Below are 20,707 nucleotides of genomic sequence, written 5' to 3'. Positions count from 1 at the left end.
TAAGACATTATAGTTGTATCTCACAGTAATTTTAACATTATTGTATTATTTATATTTGTAAAAACATACTAGATATTTTTTATGAGTTTCTTTATTTTATTTTTAAATTTCTTAAACTTTAATATACTTTCTATTTTTTTGTTTTATTATGCGTAATTTTTAAATTAAAAAAAATTAAAGATATATGGGGCTTACACCTCGTCTCGTAGTAAAATGACTCGCCTCACACACCCGCATGTGAAAATACTATTTGAACGTAGAACACCTGCTATGATGAAAATAAAGAAAATTCGCATGCTAAGTATTGCAATTATCTATACCCCTTTAAAAGTTAATTATCTCAAACAAAATAAAAAAATTAAATATTTGTGTAGATAATTGTCACGACCCAATTTCACCTATAGGTGGTGATGGCGTCCAACATCACAGCAAGGCCAGTCAACTAGTGAATTAAACATATATTAATTTCTTAAATAATTATCCGAGTAATTAAACTCTTCTTACTTGCAAGAATTAAGAAAATATGAAGGATCTGATAAATTAAAATTTAAGAAAATAATTAAATCCAAAATTCTACTAGTGTGTGTGTCAAAACCTAGTGTCACAAGTGTATGAGCATCTAGTAGATTATATAAAAATTCTGAATACTATCTAAAATAAAATATACATAATACAAATACAAGAAAAGGCACTAGTTGCTGCTGAACGGCTCAGAAAGGCAGCTCACTACTAAGTCTTTGGATAACGTGGATATGTAGCGGTAGGTCCACCTATAGCACATGTCTCAGGTCCTGCACAAAAAATACAGCAAGTGTAACATGAGTACGTAAACAACGTGTACCCAGTAAGTATCAAGTCTAATCTCGAAGAAGTACTGACGAGAGGTCGACTTTGACACTCCCTATAGGTCAATAATATTAAAATAGAATATTTAAATAAACATGATTTATGTGAATAACAATAATTTTCTTAACAAGCGGAAATAATTAATTCCTTCAATTTCAATAATTTTTAATTTATCAATTAGTTTCATAAGCTGCAATAAAATATCAAGGTATCGTATATTTATTATTATTAGGCACAATTTCTGTCGAGGTCGCTCGGCCCGGTCCAGAATATCGTGTACACTGCCGAGGGACGTGCAACACGATCCATAGATGCATATATACTGCTGAGGCGTTCGGCCCGCTCCACAAGAAAGGAAGACATTTTCTTATGAACCTCCATAATGAGAAGTTATTATAAGGCTAACACATAAGGATGTATAATTTCTATTAACAGTCAAATAATTTGCACAAAAATTCAAGTATACAAAATTTCAGTCTTTTACTATTACCTCTAACAATTTACAATATAATTCCAATAATTAAATTAAATTAAATATGCAATTATCACAAGTAATTCATGATTTGAGTCCTAAACTACCCGGACATAGCATAATTAGTAGCTACGTACGGACTTACGTCACCTCGTGCGTACATAGGCCCCATAATTAGCAACAATTATTAATTGAAATTACCTATGGGATAAATTCTCTCTTACAAGGCTAGACAAGAGACTTACCTTGTCTCAAAGTCCACTTCCTGATCACAATGTCGCGTTAAAGTCTCAATTCGGGCGCCGAAAAATCCGAAACTATCCAAATGTTATATAGAATAATTAATACATGCTCAATAATTTGAAATTAGACTATTAAATTAATTACCCAATAAAAATGATAAATTTTTTAAAATTCGCCCTGGGCCCACATTCCCGGATTTGGGAATTTTTCGGAGGAAAACGTTACCCTTAATCTCAAGAACTCAAATATATGATTTTCACCAAATTCCATAACCATTTTCGTGGTCAAATTCCATTTTTATCCAAAATCTAGGCTTTTCATCTAAACCCTTGATTTCACCAATTTTACATGTTAATCTACCCTTAATCTATGTATTTAACTCACGTTGTGTAGAAATGACTTACCTCAAAGTGTTAGGTGAAAACCCTCTTCCAAAAGCTCCAAAAATCGCCCAAGAGATAAAATAAATGAGCTAAATGACCTAAGTCCCGCATTTAATAATTTGTGCACAGGTCTCAGATTGCGACATCTGGTTCGCAAATGCGACAAACACATCGCAAATGCGAACCTGGGCTCCCACTGCCAAGGTCGCAAATGCGACCAAGGACTCGCAATTGCGAACCCTGTCAAGGTCGCAAATGCGACTGATTTTCTCTCAAATGCGAGTTATGCCCAGATCAGGCTTCTTCGCAAAATGCGAACCCTTTCTCGCAAATGCGAGGTTCGCAATTGCGAACTATATCTCTCATTTGCGGCACATGCAGCACCATCAAAGAAAACACCAGAAAACTGAAGCTTCATCCTTCCGAACATTGTCTGAAACTCACCCGAGCCCTCGGGGCTCCACACGCAACATCCACACAAGTCTAAAAATATCATACGGACTCGCACGCGATCAAAATACCGAAATAACATCAAAATCCACGAATCGGATGCCAAAACGCATGGATTAACTCATAAACTCCAAAAACTTCTAAAATACTTCCGCGTGTCCGATTCCTATCAAATCAACTCGGAATGATGCCAAATTTTGCATGCAAGTCTTAAATCACCATACGGAGCTATTTTCAGACTCGTAATTCCAAACGGACCTCAATTACTCCAAAACCTACTCCAAACCAAATTTAAAGAACCTTAAATCTTTAACTAGTTGATTTTCACCATTAAGCGGTTAAACGCTCCCGAGTTTTCCAAAACCCGATTCGAATATACGCTCAAGTACGAAATTATCATACGAACCTATTAGAACCGCTTTCGAGGTCGTTTACTCAAAATGTTGACCGAAGTCAAACTTAGTCTTTTAAGGCCAACTTAAGGAACCAAATGCTCCGATTTTTGCCTGTAACCCTTCCAAATCCCGAACTAACCACCCTCGCAAGTCATGAAAGAGTAAAAACACGTATGTGAAGTCTTATTTAGGGGAACATGGTTCTAAAAAGCTAAACGACATGTCAGGTCGTTACAATAATTAAAAAACTTGGATGTCTCTCCTGCAGGCTGCAACTATTGTTCATCTTGTGTGTAGTCGTTACCTATGGATTCAAATATATTAGGAGAAAAAGATTACAAACTAGAAGGTATAGATATTGATGCAAATTGCATTAATTCGAAGAGTTTTAACTAAAATATGTAATTTGATTAAATTTTAAAGAAATAAGATGGAAAATATAACTAAAAATTTGCATGAGTTAAATCATTAATTTGTATCGAATTGCAATAATTTCTCAAAGAGTTGAAATTGATATATTTGTGGAGGTTATAAAAAACTTTCACAAAAAAACTGTCATAATAAGAAAATATTTGAGGAGGTTGGAACAAACGCCACGAATTGAATATATAGTGAGGATCTTTTACAACCCTCACATTTAAACCACCACAATAAGAACTATTTTGTGGGGTTGACTCAAACGCCACAAAACAAACGTATATTGGGAGGCTTTTATGACCCAATAAATAAACCGTCACGATTTGACAATTTTGTTTAGTGATTGTCTCTTTCCATTTGTCAACTTTTCCGGGTTTAGCTAGTCTGTCAAGATTTGCTATCTTTTGAGGTTATGATTTTGTTCAGAAAAAGGACGTAAATGTAAAACCCTACACAAAAAGGTATTAATCGTGTAATTAATTACTACACTACGTTTTTAATGTTATACTGGTGTATTAGAAAAGCTCCAGTATAACTTTCAAATTATATTATTACCTCCTTAGAATGCAAAGATACTCTTAACCCCGGCCCGTACTTTCTCAGCATTAGCATTAGAAGGGGAAAAGTATTCACTACCGCTTATAGCGCCTTTGTTCACTCGTCTAGCTACTTTAGGACTTTTCAATACATGATGTTGAACGTCTCTCTATAATATTACATTGATAGACTGATTATTATAGGTGAGTCTCTGATGGTTTAGAAAGAATTATGTTGTTACCAACATAAGAAGAGGAGATCCCCAAAAAAATGAGGATGACCAACTAATCATGCAAAGGAAAATAATAATAAAGGACTACGGAAAATCAACATGGCTTCCGATGTTTTAATTCTCGTTCTCTTTTGCTCAATATAAAAGTAAATTTATAAAAAATAGCAACGAGAAAAAAGAAAAAGAAAAAAGAAAATCAGAAGCTAATTGTAGCTTATCCATTTTAATGTATGTTTATTCTACGTGGGGTTTCCAGCCGACGGAAAAAGACAAAACCCATATGTGAGGCCCCCCCTGATGTTTCCTTGTAATAATATTATTAAATTGTTTCCTTGTAATAATATTATTAAATTGTTTCCTTACTTTTGATCGATAACGAAAGGACAAACTAATAATTAAAATGTCAAAAGTCATAACGAAAATAGAAAGATATGCACACTTGAGTTAATGATTTTATTTACGGCAAATGGCAAAATATATTCCTTTATTTCGAAAATAGTCTAAAAATACCTCTTGTTATATTATTGGGTTATTTATATTTCTGCCGTCATACTTTGGGTTCAAATATACCCCTCATTTAAACGGAGGGACACGTGTCATCGTCTTATTGGTCAATTCAAAATATCTCCTAATTAATTAAAAAGACTCATTATCCGTACTCAAAAAATAATTTTTTAAAGTAATTTTTTTTTTAAAAATAGAAAAAACTGAAATTATTTTTACTAAAAACTGAAAAAAAATAAAAAAAATACTCCCTCCGTTTCAATTTATGTGAACCTATTTGACTGTGCACGAAATTTAAGAAAAGAGAGAAGATTTTTGAACTAGTGGTGTAAAATTAGGCACGTATATTTTGTGTGGCTATAAATCATTGTATAAAGGTAAATATTTTTCAAATAAGGAAAGAGGTCATTCTTTTTAGCACGGATTAAAAAAGAAATAGATTCACATAAATTGAAACGGAGGAAATATTTTTTTTCCAGTTTTTACAAAAACACTGCTTTAGAAAAAATTGAAAAATAGTTTCTAAAATAATGTTTTTGTAAAAACTGAAAAAAAGAGCTGAAAATCAATTTTTTAAAGAATGTTTTTTTTGTAGAAACTGACTGAAAAAAACTGATTTTTTTTACTAAAAACTGAAAAAAACGAAAATATTTTTTTCCAGTTTTTACAAAAAAACTGCTTTAAAAAAACTGAAAAATATTTTCTAAAACAATATTTTTGTAACAACTAAAAAAAAAACTAAAAAGTAAAATTTTAAAGCAATATTTTTTGTAAAAACTGAAAAAAATAATTATTTTCTTTTTTTCCAGTTTTTAGTTAAAAATATTTCAGTTTTTTTCAGTTTTTAATTGCTTTAGAAAATTATTTTTCAGTTTTTACAAAAATATTATTTTGGAAAATATTTTTCAGTTTATTAAAGCAGTTTTTTTATAAAAACTGGAAAAAATAAAATTTCGATTTTTTCAGTTTTTAGTAAAAATATATTTTAGATTTTTTTTCAGCTTTTACAAAAAAAAAAATTATTTTTTGGGTATGAGTAATGAGTCTTTTTAATTAATTAAAAAATATTTAGAATTGACCAACAGAATGATGACACGTGTCCCTCCGTTTAAATGAGGGATATATTTGAACCCAAAGTATGACTGCAGGGGTATAGATAACTCAATAGTATAACGAAAAATATTCTTAGATCATTTTCAAAAGTACATGAGTATATTTGGCCCTTTTGCCGTTTTATTTACCTAGATTTCTTATTTGGAGTGTGTATCGTTACAAGAATATCTAGTATTACAGTTGAAACAGTTTACTATTGTTAAGTTCACGAACCGATATTCTGTGATTGTTTTATGTTCTCTGTATATACATATATCACAGAATATCTGGTTCATGAACTTAACAATAATAAACTGTTTCAACTGTAATACTAGATATTCTTGTAACGATAGTGACATAATTAATTGGTGATACACATAGTTAAATTCAAGATTTAAGTTTTATAATTCAATCTTTAAAGTATTTATGTCACGATCCGAAATTTCCACCTTCGGATCGTGATATCGCTTAACATTTCACTTGCTAGGCAAGCCAACGTTAGAATAATATTAAACAATTTTTAAATTTATTAATAATCCAAGAACAAATGCGGAAGCAAGTTTGAAATATAGTGAATAATCCATAAAAACAACGGTGTCTAAATACCATCCCAGAATTGTTGTCACAAGTGCACAAGCTTCTAGAATAAATACAAATAAGAGTATGAATAAAATAAAATTATCTGGAAATAAATACACAGCCAAAGTAAAATAAACGGGGACTTCAGGACTGCGGACGTCATGCAGTTATACCTCAAGTCTCCTTTGAATAGCTGAAATCTGAGCAAGTCTATGGTACGCTTTGGGACCAACTCCAAAATCGGCACAAGAAGTGGAGAGTATAGTATCAGTACAACCGACCCCATGTACTGGTAAGTGTTGAGCCTAACCTCGACGAAGTAGTGACGAGGCTAAGGCGGTTCACTTACATTAACCTTTACGCAATATTGATAACAACAACAAATAATATAAATAAATCAGGTAACTCATTTATAATAATTGAAGTCAACTCAGCAGTCATAATCCATTATTATTTCAACCAATTCTGTTGCAGCGTGCAACCCGCTCTCACAATATATTCACATTAAATTCTGTTGCAGTATGCAACCCGCTCTCACAATATAATCATATTCGATTCTGTTGCGGCGTGCAACCCGCTCCTCCAATATATTCATTGTAATCAAATCTGTTGCGGCGTGCAACCAGATCCTCCAATATGGACTTTTAATAAGTCTGTTGCGGCGTGCAACCCGATCCTCCAATATTGACTTTTTAATAAGTTTGTTGCGGCGTGCAACCCAATCCACAAAATTGACTTTTAATAAGTCTGTTGCGGCGTGCAAACCGATCCACAATATTGACTTTTAATAAATCTGTTATGGCGTGCAACCCGATCCTCCAATATATTCATTATAATCAATCCTGTTGCGGTGTGCAACCCGCTCCTCCAACATATTCATTCACAAATTCTTATAGAAGAAATCTTTCCAATAAATATAATAATTAATATAAAATTATAAGACAACAAGCATACAATAATTATGATTTAATTATGAAGCAAATAATGACAAATATTAAATTATTATGGAAATCATGGAGCAAATAGGCAGTTTAATATTTAATATGCTAAATATCAAATAACAATTAAGGCACATAATTCAAATAACATGTAACAATTAATGCAGAATTCAAGAATTAATATTTGACAAAGAATAAGAGAGAAATAATTATTATAATAATTAATTTATGATTAAAAATAATTTATGATTTTTCAAGTAAGCAGGCTAACAATTAATCTGACGACGTATAGACAATTGTCACCTCGCCTATACGTCGTTCACATGCAATTCACATAATAAATAATTTAAGGGTTCTATTCCCTCAAGTCAAGGTTAACCACGACACTTACCTCGCTTTGCAAATTCCAATCAATTATTCAACCACAACTTTTCCTTTTAAATTTGCCTCCGAAAGCTTCAAATCTATTCACAAACAATTCGATACATTCAATACGAATCATAGGAATTAATTCCATATAAATTTATAAATTTTCCGGATAAAAAATTCAAAATTCATTAAAATATTCGGCAATGGGACCCACATCTCAAATATCAGAAAAACTCGCGAAATCCGAACACCCGTTCCGATACGAGTTCAACCATACCAAATTTGTCCAATTCCGATGTAAAATGGATCTTCAAATCTTAAATTTTCGTTTTTGGAAGATTTTATAAAAATCTGACTTTTCTTCCATAAATTCACGGATTCATGATATAAATAAGTATGAAATTATGAAATATTATCAATATAGGATAAGGAACACTTATCCCAATATTTTTCGTGAAAATCGCACAAAAAATCACCTTACCCGAGATCAAAAATGCGAAGGAATTGAAAATGGATCGAAACCTCATTTCGAGAACTTAAGTTCTGTTTCTGGGATTTTTACCCTTCGTGTTCACGACGTTACTCTCGCGAACGCGAAGCACAATTTGTGTTGTCCAATTTTTGCTCTTTGCGAATGCGAGGGCTACCTCGCGAACGCGATGCTTGCCTTGCTTGGCCTTCGCGAACGCGAGATGACCTTCGCGAACGCGAGATGACCTTCGCGAACGCAAAGGCTAATTTTTCCTGGCCAGTCTCTTTCCCTTCGCGAACGTGAGCCTTCTATCGCGAAGGCGAAGCTTTGCACCTCAAGCCTTCGCGAACGCGAAGCACAAAACGTGCCAGCCCCAATTTGCTCTTCGCGTTTGCGAGAGTACCTTCGCGAACGCGAAGAAGAACATATCAGAAGCCTAAAGTCTGCAGAAAACCAGATTTCCTAAGTCCGAAAATATCCCGTAGCCTATCCGAAACTCACCCGAGCCCTCGGGGCTCCAAGACAAACATGCACACAAGTGCTAAAATATTATACGAACTTGCTCGCGCGATCAAATCGCCAAAATAATGCCTAGAACTACGAATCAGACACCAAATCAAAGGAAGTTTTCAAGAAAACTTTAAAACTTATATTTTTACAACCGGACGTCCGAATCACGTCAAATCAACTCCGATTCTCACCAAATTCGGCAGACACATCATAAATATTATAGTGGACCTATACCGGGCTCCGAAACTAAAATACGGACCCGATATTAATAAATCCAACATCAGTAATTCTTAAAAATCCTTAAGCTTTTAACTTTTCATCAAAATTCCATATCTCGGGCTAGGGACTTCGGAATTCGATTCCGGAAATACGCCCAATTTCTAAATCACGATACGGACCTACCAAAATTGTCAAAATACTGATCTGGGTCCGTTTACTCAAAATGTTAACCTAAGTCAACTTAGTTGAGTTTTAAAGCTCTATTTCACATTTTAATTATTTTTCACATGAAAACTTTCCGGAAGGTTTTACGGATTGCGCACACAAGTCGAGGAATGATAAATGGTACTTTTTGAGGTCTTAAAACATAAAATTACTTATTAAATTTAAAGATAACATTTTGGGTCATCACATTCTCCACCTCTAAAACAAACGTTCGTCCTCGAACGGAGTTAGAAAAAGTACCTGAGCTGGAGAAAAGGTATGAATATTTACTCCGCATGTCCGACTCGGACTCCTAGGTAGATGTCTCTATCGGCTGACCTCTCCATTTCACCCGAACTGAAGGATAGCTCTTAGACCTCAACTGTCGGACCTGCCGGGCTAGAATACCACCGGCTCCTCCTTGTAAGTCAAATCTTTGTCCAAATGGACTGAGCTGAAATCTAACATATGGGACGGATCACCATGATATTTCCGGAGTATAGACACATGGAACACCGGATGAACCGCTGATAAACTAGGTGGTAATGCAAGCCTGTAGGCTACTTCACCCACCCTTTCAAGAATTTCAAAGGGTCCGATATACCTAGGGCTCAACTTGCCCTTCTTTCCAAACCTCATTACACCTTTCATAGGTGAAACCCGGAGCAATATTCTTTCTACTACCATGAATGCAATATCACGAACTTTACGGTCGGCATAACTCTTTTTCCTAGACTGAGATGTGCGAAGTCGATCCTGAATAATCTTGACCTTATTCAAGGCATCATGTACCAAATCGGTACCCAACAACCGAGCCTCTCCCGATTCAAACCAACCAACTGGCGATCGGCATCGCCTTCTGTATAATGCCTCATATGGAGCCATCTGAATGCTCGACTGGTAGCTATTATTATAAGCAAACTCCACAAGTGGTAAGAAATGATCCCAAGAACCTCCAAAGTCTATAACACAAGCGCGGAGCATATCTTCCAATATCTGAATAGTGCACTCTGACTGTCCATCTATTTGTGGATGAAATGTTGTACTCAACTCCACCCGCGTGCCTAACTCATGCTGCACAGCCATCCAGAAATGTGAGGTAAATTGTGTACCTCGATCTGAAATAATAGACACGGGCACGCCGTGAAGGCGGACAATCTCACGAATATAAATTTCAGCTAACCTCTCCGAAGAATAGGTAACTGCTACTGGAATGAAATGTGCTGACTTGGTCAACCTGTCCACAATGACCCAAACTGCGTCAAATGTTCTCTGAGTCCGTGGGAGCCCAACAACAAAATCCATAGTGATACGCTCCCACATCCACTCAGAAATTTCTAACTTCTTAAGCAAACCACCAGGTCTCTGATGCTCGTACTTAACTTGCTGACAATTCAGACACCGAGCTACATATGCAACTATATCCTTTTTCATTCTCCTCCACCAATAATATTGCCACAAATCTTGATACATTTTAACGGTACCTGGATGAATAGAATACCTGGAACTGTGTGCTTCTTCAAGAATTAATTCACAAAGTCCATCCACATTAGGCACACAAATATGACTCTGCATTCGCAGAACCCCATCTTCCCCCATAACAACCTGTTTGGCATCACCGTGCCATACCGTGTCCTTAAGGACAAGTAAGTGAGGATCATCATATTGCCTCTCTTTGATGCGCTCATATAAAGAAGACCGATCGACTGTGCAAGCTAGAACCCGACGTTGTTCTGAGACATCTAACCTCATGAACTGATTAGCCAAAGTCTGAACATCTGCAGCTAATGGCCTCTCACCAACTGGAATATACCCAAGACTACCCATACTCACAGCCTTTCTACTCAAATCATCGGCTACCACATTGGCCTTTCCGGGGTGATACAAAATGGTGATATCATAGTCTTTCAATAACTCCAATCATCTTCTTTGCCTCAAATTAAGATCTTTTTGTTTGAACAGATACTGAAGGCTGTGATGATCAGTAAATACCTCACACGAGACACCGTAGAGGTAATGCCTCCAAATCTTCAGCGCATGAACAATGGCTGCCAATTCTAAGTCATGAACAGGATAATTCTTCTCGTGAACTTTCAACTGTCGTGACACATATACAATTACCTTGCCATCTTGCATTAATACTGCACCAAGCCCAATGTGAGATGCATCACAATATACCGTATACGATCCTGAACCTGTGGGTAATACCAATACTGGAGCCGTAGTCAAAGCGGTGTTGAGCTTCTGAAAGCTCAACTCACACTCATCTGACCATCTGAACGGGACACATTTCTGTATCAATCTGGTCAATGGGCTTGCTATAGATGAAAACCCTTCCACGAACCGACGATAATAACCTGCTAAACCCAAGAAACTCTAATCTCTGTGACTGAAGTAGGTCTAGGCCAATTCTGAACAACCTCAATCTTCTTAGGATCCACCTTTATGCCTTCTGCCGATACAACATGCCCCAAAAAGGCAACTGAGTCTAACTAAAACTCACATTTTGAAAACTTGGCATATAACTGATTATTCTTTAAAGTTTGAAGCACACTTCGAAGATGCTGCTCATGCTCCTCCCGACTGCTATAGTAAATCAAGATATCATCAATGAATATAACCATAAAAGAATCCAAATAAAGCTTGAACACCCGATTCATCAAATTCATAAATGCTGCTAGAGCATTTGTCAACCCAAATGACATCACTAGGAACTCGTAATGCCCATACTGAGTCTGAAAAGCTGTCTTAGGGACATCAGATGCCCTAATCTTCAACTGATGGTAACTAGATCTCAAATCAATCTTTGAAAATACATTGGCACCCTGAAGCTGATCAAATAAGTCATCAATTCTTGGTAGCGGGTATTTGGTTTTGATAGTGGCCTTGTTCAACTACCGATAATCTATACACATCCGCATAGAGCCATCTTTCTTCTTTACAAATAATATTGGTGCACCCCAAGGCGAGACACTGGGTCTAATGAATCCCTGATCAAGCAAGTCTTGTAACTGCTCTTTCAATTCTTTCTACTCTGGCGGGGCCATACGGTATGGTGTGATAGAAATGGGCTAAGTGCCCGGAGCCAAATCAATACAGAAGTCAATATCTCTGTCGGGTGGCATCCCCGGCAGATTTGTAGGAAATACTTCTGAAAATTCACGAACAACTGGTACTGAGTCCATAGAAGGGACATCCGCACTGAGATCGTGAATATAAGACAAATAGGCTAGACACCCTTTCTCTACCATACGCCGAGCTTCCATATAAGAAATAACCCTGCTGGCAGAATGGCCAGGAGTTCCTTTCCACTCTAACCGAGGTAACCCCGGCATAGCTAGGGCCACTGTCTTAGCATGGCAATCTAATATAGCATGATAAAGAGACAACCAATCCATACCCAAGATGACATCAAAATCTACCAAATCAAGAAGTAGATTATCCACACTAGTCTCAAGATTACCAATAGTAACCACACACGAACGATAGACATGATCTACTACAACAGAGTCTCCCACCAGTGTAGATACACATACAGAAGCACTCAGAGAATCACAAGGCACAACCAAATATGAAGCAAAATAGGAGGACACATAGGAATAAGTAGATCCTGGATCAAATAGAACTGAAGCAGCTTTATGGCAAACTGGAATAATATTTGTGATCACAACATCAGATGACTAGGCCTCAGGCCTAGCTGGAAAAGCATAAAATCGGGGATGGGCCCCACCACTCTGAACTGCATCGCTGGGACGGCCTCTAACTGGCTGGCCTCCACCTCTAACGGTCTGACCTCCACCTCTAATGGTCTGACCTCCACCTCTAATGGCCTAACCTCCACCTCTAGCTACCTGACCCCTTCCTCTAGCTAGTTGAGCAGACGGTGAAGCAATCGGTACCGGTATGATGGCATGAGAATCCTGCCGAGATCTGTTATTCGCCAATCTAGGCCTGATGTGACCAATGTTCCCACACTCATAACACCCATCCTGATGTCGTGGCTGCTGAAGCTGACCCAAGTGGGCTGGATAACCACTGTAATAACTCTGGAGTGGTGGTGCACTGATAGGAGCTGAATGTGCACTGAATACTAGCTGCACAAAGTAAGGCATAATAGGACTGTGACTCCTTGAAGCACTAGGAGATGCATGAAGTGCTGAATGAAATGGTCTGGGAGGATAACCCCTACCAAAATTACCCCTGCCTCCAGACGAGGCACTACTGAAACCACCAAACTGACGAGGCCTCTTATCAGACCTCTGCCCTCTCTCCTGTGCAAGAACCATCTCGATCCTCCTGGCGGCATTAACAATTGCCTGAAAAGAAATCTCACTTCCGGTTTCCTTGGCCATCTAAAGTCTGATAGGGTGAGTGAGTCCCTCAATAAACCTCCTCACTCTCTCTCCCTCCGTAGGTAGTAAAAGGAGAGCATGACGGGCCAAATCCACAAAATGGGACTCATACTGAGTAACAGTCATACTACCCTACTGTAGATGGTCAAATTGTTTGCGAAATTCCTCTCTCAGTGTAATAGGGAGGAACTTTTCCAGAAATAGCTGAGAGATCTGCTCGCAGGTAAGTGCAGGCGATCCGACTGATCGGGTCAATGTATAATCTCTCCACCACCTCTTGGCGGAACCCGTCATCTGAAATATAGCAAAATCGACCCCATTGGTCTCAACTATACCCATGTTCCGCAATATCTCGTGGCAGCATTCAAGATAATCCTATGGGTCCTCAGAAGGTGTACCACTGAAGTGAATTGGAAAGAGCTTAGTGAACTTATCCAGTCTCAATAAGTCCTTAAAAGACATGGTGGGCTTATCACCGGTCTGTGCCGCAACAACTGGCTGAACTACCCCAACTGGCGGGGCTGCTGGAGCCTGATTCTAGGGAGCCATCTGCTCCGGAGCAGGAGTAGTGGAAGTTTGTGTTCCTCCCCTAGCTTGTGAGACGGCTGGTGCCACTGGAAATGTACCATTATGGGCCACGCCCTCCATAAGACTTAGAAATGGACTAGAGCGTCCTGAAGTACTGGAGTGGCTATGAATCCTTCCGGGACCTGAACGGGTCCAACTGGTACATTCTGAATTAGAACCTCCTCCTGAAGGTCCACCTGAGGTTCTTCAACAGGTGCAGCTGCTCGAGCTCTGGGCTGAGCTCTACCTCGGCCTCTAGCACGACCTCACCCTCGATCTCTACCCCTAGCCATAGTTGCCACCGGGGGTTCTGGTCCCTGTACATTGGTAGAGGTATTACGTGTTCTCACCATGTGCGAGAGAATAAGAGTAAAATGGTTCAATAATCGTTGATAGAATAAAATCGCACGACAGAATAAGAAATAAGTGATATTGTTCCTAAACTTCATAGCCTCTGAGAGATAAGTACAGACATCTCCGTACCGATCCTTCAGAATATACTAAGTTTGCTCGTGACTCGTGAGACCTATGTAACCTAGTGCTCTGATACCAACTGTCACGACCCAAAATTCCCACCTTCGGACCGTGATGGCGCCTAACATTTCACTTGCTAGGCAAGCCAACGTTAGAATAATATTAACCAATTTTTAAATTTATTAATAATCCAAGAACAAATGGAGAAGCAAGTTTGAAATATAGTGAATAATCCATAAAAACAATGGTGTCTAAATACCATCCCAGAGTGTCACAAGTGCACGAGCTTCTAGAATAAATAAAAATAAGGGTCTAAATAAAATAAAGCTATCTGAAAATAAATACACAGCCAAAGTAAAATAAACTGGGACTTCAGGACTGCGGACGCCATGCCGTTATACCTCAAGTCTCCTCTGAATAGCTGAAATCCGAGCAAGTCTATGGTACGCCGTTGGGACCAACTCCAAAATCTGCACAAGAAGTGCAGAGTGTAGTATCAGTACAATCGACCCCATGTACTGGTAAGTGCTAAGCCTAACCTCGACGAAGTAGTGACGAGGCTAAGGCGGTTCACTTACATTAACCTCTACGCAATATTGATAACAACAACAAATAATAGAAATAAATCAGGTAACTCATTTATAATAATTGAAGCCAACTCAGCAGTCATAATCCATTATTATTTCAACCAATTCTGTTGCAGCGTGCAACTTGCTCTCATAATATATTCACATTCAATTCTGTTGCAGCGTGCAACCCGCTCTCACAATATAATCATATTCGATTCTGTTGCGGCGTGCAAACCGCTCCTCCAATATATTCATTTTAATCAAATCTTTTGCGGCGTGCAACCAGATCCTCCAATATGGACTTTTAATAAGTCTGTTATGGCATGCAACCCGTTCCTCCAATATTAACATTTTAATAAGTCTGTTGCAGCGTGTAACCCGATCTACAATATTGACTTTTAATAAGTCTGTTGCGGTGTGCAACCCGATCCATAATATTGACTTTTAATAAGTCTGTTACGGCGTGCAACCCGATCCACAAAATTGACTTTTCATAAGTCTGTTGCGGCGTGCAACCCGATCCTCCAATATATTCATTATAATCAATCCTGTTGCGGCGTGCAACCCGCTCCTCCAACATATTCATTCACAAATTCTTATAGAAGAAATTTTCCAAATAAATGTAACAATTAATATAAAATTATAAGACAATAAGCATACAATAATTATGATTTAATTATGAAGCAAACAATGACAATTAGTAAATTATTATGGAAATCATGGAGCAAATAGACAGTTTAATATTTAATATGCTAAATGTCAAATAACAATTAAGGCACATAATTCAAATAACATGTAACAATTAATACAGGAATTCAATAATTAATATTTGACAAAGAATAAGAGAAAAATAATTATTATAATAATTAATTTATGATTAAAAATAATTTATAATTTTTCAAGTAAGCAGGCAAACAATTAATTTAATGACGTATAGACACTCGTCACCTCGCCTATACGTCGTTCACATGCAATTCACATAATAAATAATTTAAGGGTTCTATTCCCTTAAGTCAAGGTTAACCACGACACTTACCTCGTTTTGCAAATTCTAATTAATTATTCAACCACAACTTTTCCTTTTAAATTTGCCTCCGAAAGCTTCAAATCTATTCACAAACAATTCGATACATTCAATACGAATCATAGGAATTAATTCCATATGAATTTACAAATTTTCCGGATAAAAAATTTGAAATTCATTAAAATATTTGGCAAAGGGACCCACATCTCAAATCCAAAAAAACTCACAAAATTCGAACACCCGTTCCGATACGAGTTCAACCATACCAAATTTGTCCAATTCCGATGTTAAATGGACCTTCAAATCTTAAATTTTCGTTTTCGTTTCTGGAAGATTTTATAAAAATCTGATGTTTCTTCCATAAATTCACAGATTCATGATACAAATGAGTATGAAATCATGAAATATAATCAATATATGATAAAGAACACTTACCCCAATGTTTTTCCGTAAAAATCGCCCAAAAATCGCCTTACCCGAGCTCAAAAATGGGAAGGAATTGAAAATGGGTCAAAACCCCATTTCTAGAACTTAAGTTCTATTTGTGAGATTTTTAACCTTCGCGTTCGCGACGTTACTCTCGCGAACGCGAAGCACAATTTGTGTTGTCCAATTTTTGCTCTTCGCGAACGCGAGGGCTACCTCGCGAACGCGATGCTTGCCTTGCTTGGCCTTCGCGAACGCGAAGGCTAATTTTCCTGGCCAGTCTCTTTCCCTTCGCGAACGCGGGGCTTCTATCGCGAAGGCGAAGCTTTGAACCTCAAGCCTTCGCGGTCGCTATGTCGCGAACGCGAAGCACAAAACGTGCCAGTCCCAATTTGCTCTTCGCGTTCACAAGAGTACCTTTGCGAACGCGAAGAAGAACATACCAGAAGCCTGAAGTCTGCAGAAAACCAGATTTCTTAAGTCTGAAAATATCCCGTAGCCTATCCGAAACTCACCCGAGCCTTCGGGGCTCCAAACCAAACATGCACACAAGTCCTAAAACATCATACGAACTTGCTCGCGCGATCAAATCGCCAAAATAACGCCTAGAACTACGAATCAGACACCAAATCAAAGGAAATTTTCAAGTAAACTTTAAAACTTATATTTTTACAACCGGACGTCCAAATCACGTCAAATCAACTCCGATTCTCACCAAATTCGGCAAACACATCATAAATATTATAGTGGACCTATACCGGGCTCCGGAACCAAAATACAGACCCGAGGTCAATAAATCCAACATCAGTAATTCTTAGAATTCCTTAAGCTTTCAAGCTTTTAATTTTTCATCAAAATTCTATATCTCGGGTTAGAGACCTCGGAATTCGATTTCGGGAATACGCCCTATTCCCAAATCACGATACGGACCTATCAAAATTGTCAAAATATTGATCCGGGTCTGTTTGCTCAAAATATTGACCAAAGTCAACTTAGTTGAGTTTTAAAGCTATATTTCACATTTTAATTATTTTTCACATGAAAACTTTCCGAAAAATTTTACGGACTGTGCACGCAAGTCGAGAAATGATAAATGGTGCTTTCGAGGTCTTAAAATACATAATTACTTATTAAATTTAAAGATGACATTTTGGGTCATCACAATTTAGCAACAAATTCATTATATTTTTAAAACTTTACGTTTATATTTACTATTTCTTGCAATTTTAATGAATTTCAATACATATTTGTTTTTCAGCATTGAATCTTCTAGTGAACCATAGTGTTAGTATTTGGAGCTTAAGCAAAATATTTAAGTGTTTAACTGTTCACATTTCTAAATAATATAAATATAATTAGGGGGAAAATGAAAATGGGGGACATGAAGAGTCACTTCATGTAATGGCAATGGCACCACAGCTGGTTTTTGATAGACATGTTGATCGATGTACAAACTCCATATGAAAAATATGATAAGACAATTTCAAACATATAATATATATATGTACAAACTCCATATGAAAAATATGATAAGACAATTTCAAACATTATATATATATATATATATATATATATATATATATATATATATATAAAATGTTTGAAATTGTCTTATATATATATATTAATGATGTTATAATTAAAGAGTAGGAGCATGTAATAAATAATACGTATTATTTTGCTAAAGTTTGGTGAAAAGTCTCTTTCTTGTTTCTTTTCTACCTAAAAAATACCAATCTTTAACATAATATTAAATTTTGTGCCTACGCCTCCGGTGCTTATGAAGTGCCATTCAGATGAATGAATTACTTTATTTTTCACGAACATTTCAATACTATTTTGACTTTCATGTGTAATTATCAGTTATATATATGTTTTTTTCATACCAGCATAAAAGTCAAAATCACTTGTCAAACTAGATACACTATATATTATTTTCAATTTTATTTTTTTGTGAGGTTAAACTGTTGAACTATAAAAGGAGAGGTGCATTGCGAATATATTTTATTTCGGTTAATAAAATGGACCAATTGCAAATCTTTTTCATGGTCTTGCTTGTGGACAACATACCCCCAAAAGCTCCTCAATCTAATCTAATTGTACTTTTGCCATTGCATCGTCCCAACTTGTCAAATAATATTCCCCCAACTTGCTCTCTTGTTTAATCCAATAATTGCCTCTCCCATTATAACATTATGTTTCTTTAATTAAGTTTGCAAATGCACACTTCCCTTTTAGGCTGGTAATCATGGAGACACATATATATAGTATCTCCACTCATATTCTTTAATACATCTTGTAAATATTAACAAGAAAGAGATCAAAGAATAGCATAAAGCTCTTAAAAAAGAAATGGATTTGAAGATTCAAGACGAAAAACAAGCTTCAAATATTTTTGTAGCTGAGGAAGTTGAAGTTGAATTATCATCACTCGAAGATACTTCCTCGAGTGAAACTTCCTCGAAGGAAAAGCAAAATGACTTCAGTCCAAAACGACCCCAAAAGGCCGAAAAACACTACATAGGTGTTAGAACAAGGCCATGGGGAAAATTTGCAGCAGAAATTAGGGATTCAACAAGAAATGGAATTAGGGTTTGGCTTGGGACTTTCAATAGTGCAGAAGAAGCAGCAATGGCTTATGACCAAGTTGCTTTGTCAATGAGAGGTCCATCAACTTGTCTAAATTTCCCTGTTGAAAGAGTTAGGAAAATGTTACAAGAATCAGAATGTAATTTCTTGAAAAATGGATTGTCACCAGCAGCAGCCTTAAAGGAGAAACACAAGAAGAGAACTACTGTTTCAAGAAAGAAAGGGAAAAGGAAACAAGTAAATAAGGAAGATAATATTGTATTCATATTTGAAGATTTGGGAACTGATTTATTGGATGAACTCTTGTCTGAGTATTCTAGTTCAAATTAGCTTAATTTCCATCTGTATGTTTATCCACTTAATTCTTCTATCTTTCCTCCTTGTTCATGTTTTTTTTTTCTTTCAATTTACTGCGTCCCTTTTATCCAGTAAATTGATTCAAGATTCTGTAAATTCATTTCCTAGACTAGAACTTCATATAAACTTAACCTCTTTTTTCCTCTCTTCCCGTCTCTTCGGGTGTTGCCTTACAATAACTCATGACCTGGAAAGTTACGGGTTTGAACCGTGGCGATAAACTCTTGTATAAATACAAAGTAAAGTTGCGTACAATACACCCTTGTGGTCGGGCTTTTCTTGAATCTCGCGTATAAAGGGAGCTTAGTGCATAATCTTTTGCAGAAATACAAAGTAAAATTGAGTATAATAGATTTTCCGAACTCTGCCCACCCTGCCGGATCCTTCCTCTCTTCTCCGATCTCCATGTAGCAACATAATGTGCCAAATTCAGGTTGTACAAATTAATGTAAGTTTATGAACAGTGACATTTTATGTCATTCTCAATTTTGGGCTATATATATTAATAACTGAATTCATAATTTCAGAAGGCAGAATTTCAAAAGTCACATTTTCGCTTTGACTCTTTACTGCTGTGACATGTTTGCTAACGCAGATTTTTCGGCTGGAGTGATCTAAAATTATACTATCCTCTTAGATTTATGTGAATCAATTTTGTTGTTGGTTCGTTCTCAAAAAAGAATGATCCTTTTTTAATTTTAATAACAATTTAATTTAAATTATAATTCTATCCTTAATGAGAAACTTTTATAATTATATAAATATTATGTATCTTTTTTTAACTTGTCTAGGACCATAAATTCCAAAAATCTTCATTTTTTTCTTAAATTTCGTTCTCAGTCAAAAAATATTCACGTGGAGGGAGTATCTTTTTTTCCCACCCATTGTCACGTATGTATCTATTGTGGGACTTGACTAATCGAGATTCACGCTCATTAAATTTTACTTTTGGATAAATGATTCCTGCTAAAGACAATTCCATATCATGACCTGTACTCAAAATCTCAGATTAACAGAGGACTTATCGCTCCGTCACAAACTTTAAGAGCTTGTTTGGAAAATCAGTAAGAATTGAATTTGAATGTAATTACACTGTTTGACATTTTGTTTGACCGAATAATTACTTGATTAACATTGAATTAGGTGTGATTGAAAATGTGTAATTGCAATCTCTAATTATGGGGAGTAAGAATTGGTAGTAATAATGACAAAGTTACTTTTTAATTTCTTTCCTTTTTTTTCTATTTTGATTTATTTTCTTTATAACATTTTATTTCCCTTATTTTAATCTCTTTTTATTTTATTTTTACTTTTTAATTTTTTTTTTAAATTTTAAAATATATTTTTCTTTGTACATTATTCTATCTTTTATTTCTCTACCTTTACTTGTGATTCCATGTAATTGCTCATATATTTTATTATTTATTTATTTATTTATTTATTTTCTTCATTTAGCATAACTGCGTTATTATTCTAATTTTTTAAAC

The 20,707-nt window shown here is 36.2% G+C and overlaps 1 protein-coding gene across 1 annotated transcript; it reads left to right on the top strand.

Annotated features, from left to right (window-relative positions):
• Positions 1-18,626: 18,626 nt before the first annotated feature.
• On the top strand, positions 18,627-19,193 carry LOC104103388 (ethylene-responsive transcription factor 1B-like). The gene has a single exon (XM_009611286.4). It carries the CDS (start codon positions 18,627-18,629, stop codon positions 19,191-19,193), a length of 567 nt encoding a protein of 188 aa, XP_009609581.1.
• The last annotated feature ends 1,514 nt before the right edge of the window (positions 19,194-20,707 follow it).

This window comes from Nicotiana tomentosiformis, chromosome 5 (genome assembly GCF_000390325.3).
Source record: "Nicotiana tomentosiformis chromosome 5, ASM39032v3, whole genome shotgun sequence".
NCBI classification, from domain to species: Eukaryota; Viridiplantae; Streptophyta; class Magnoliopsida; order Solanales; family Solanaceae; genus Nicotiana; species Nicotiana tomentosiformis.
The sequence above is the reverse complement of the archived record's forward strand: the minus strand, read 5'-3'. Positions and strand labels throughout refer to the sequence as shown.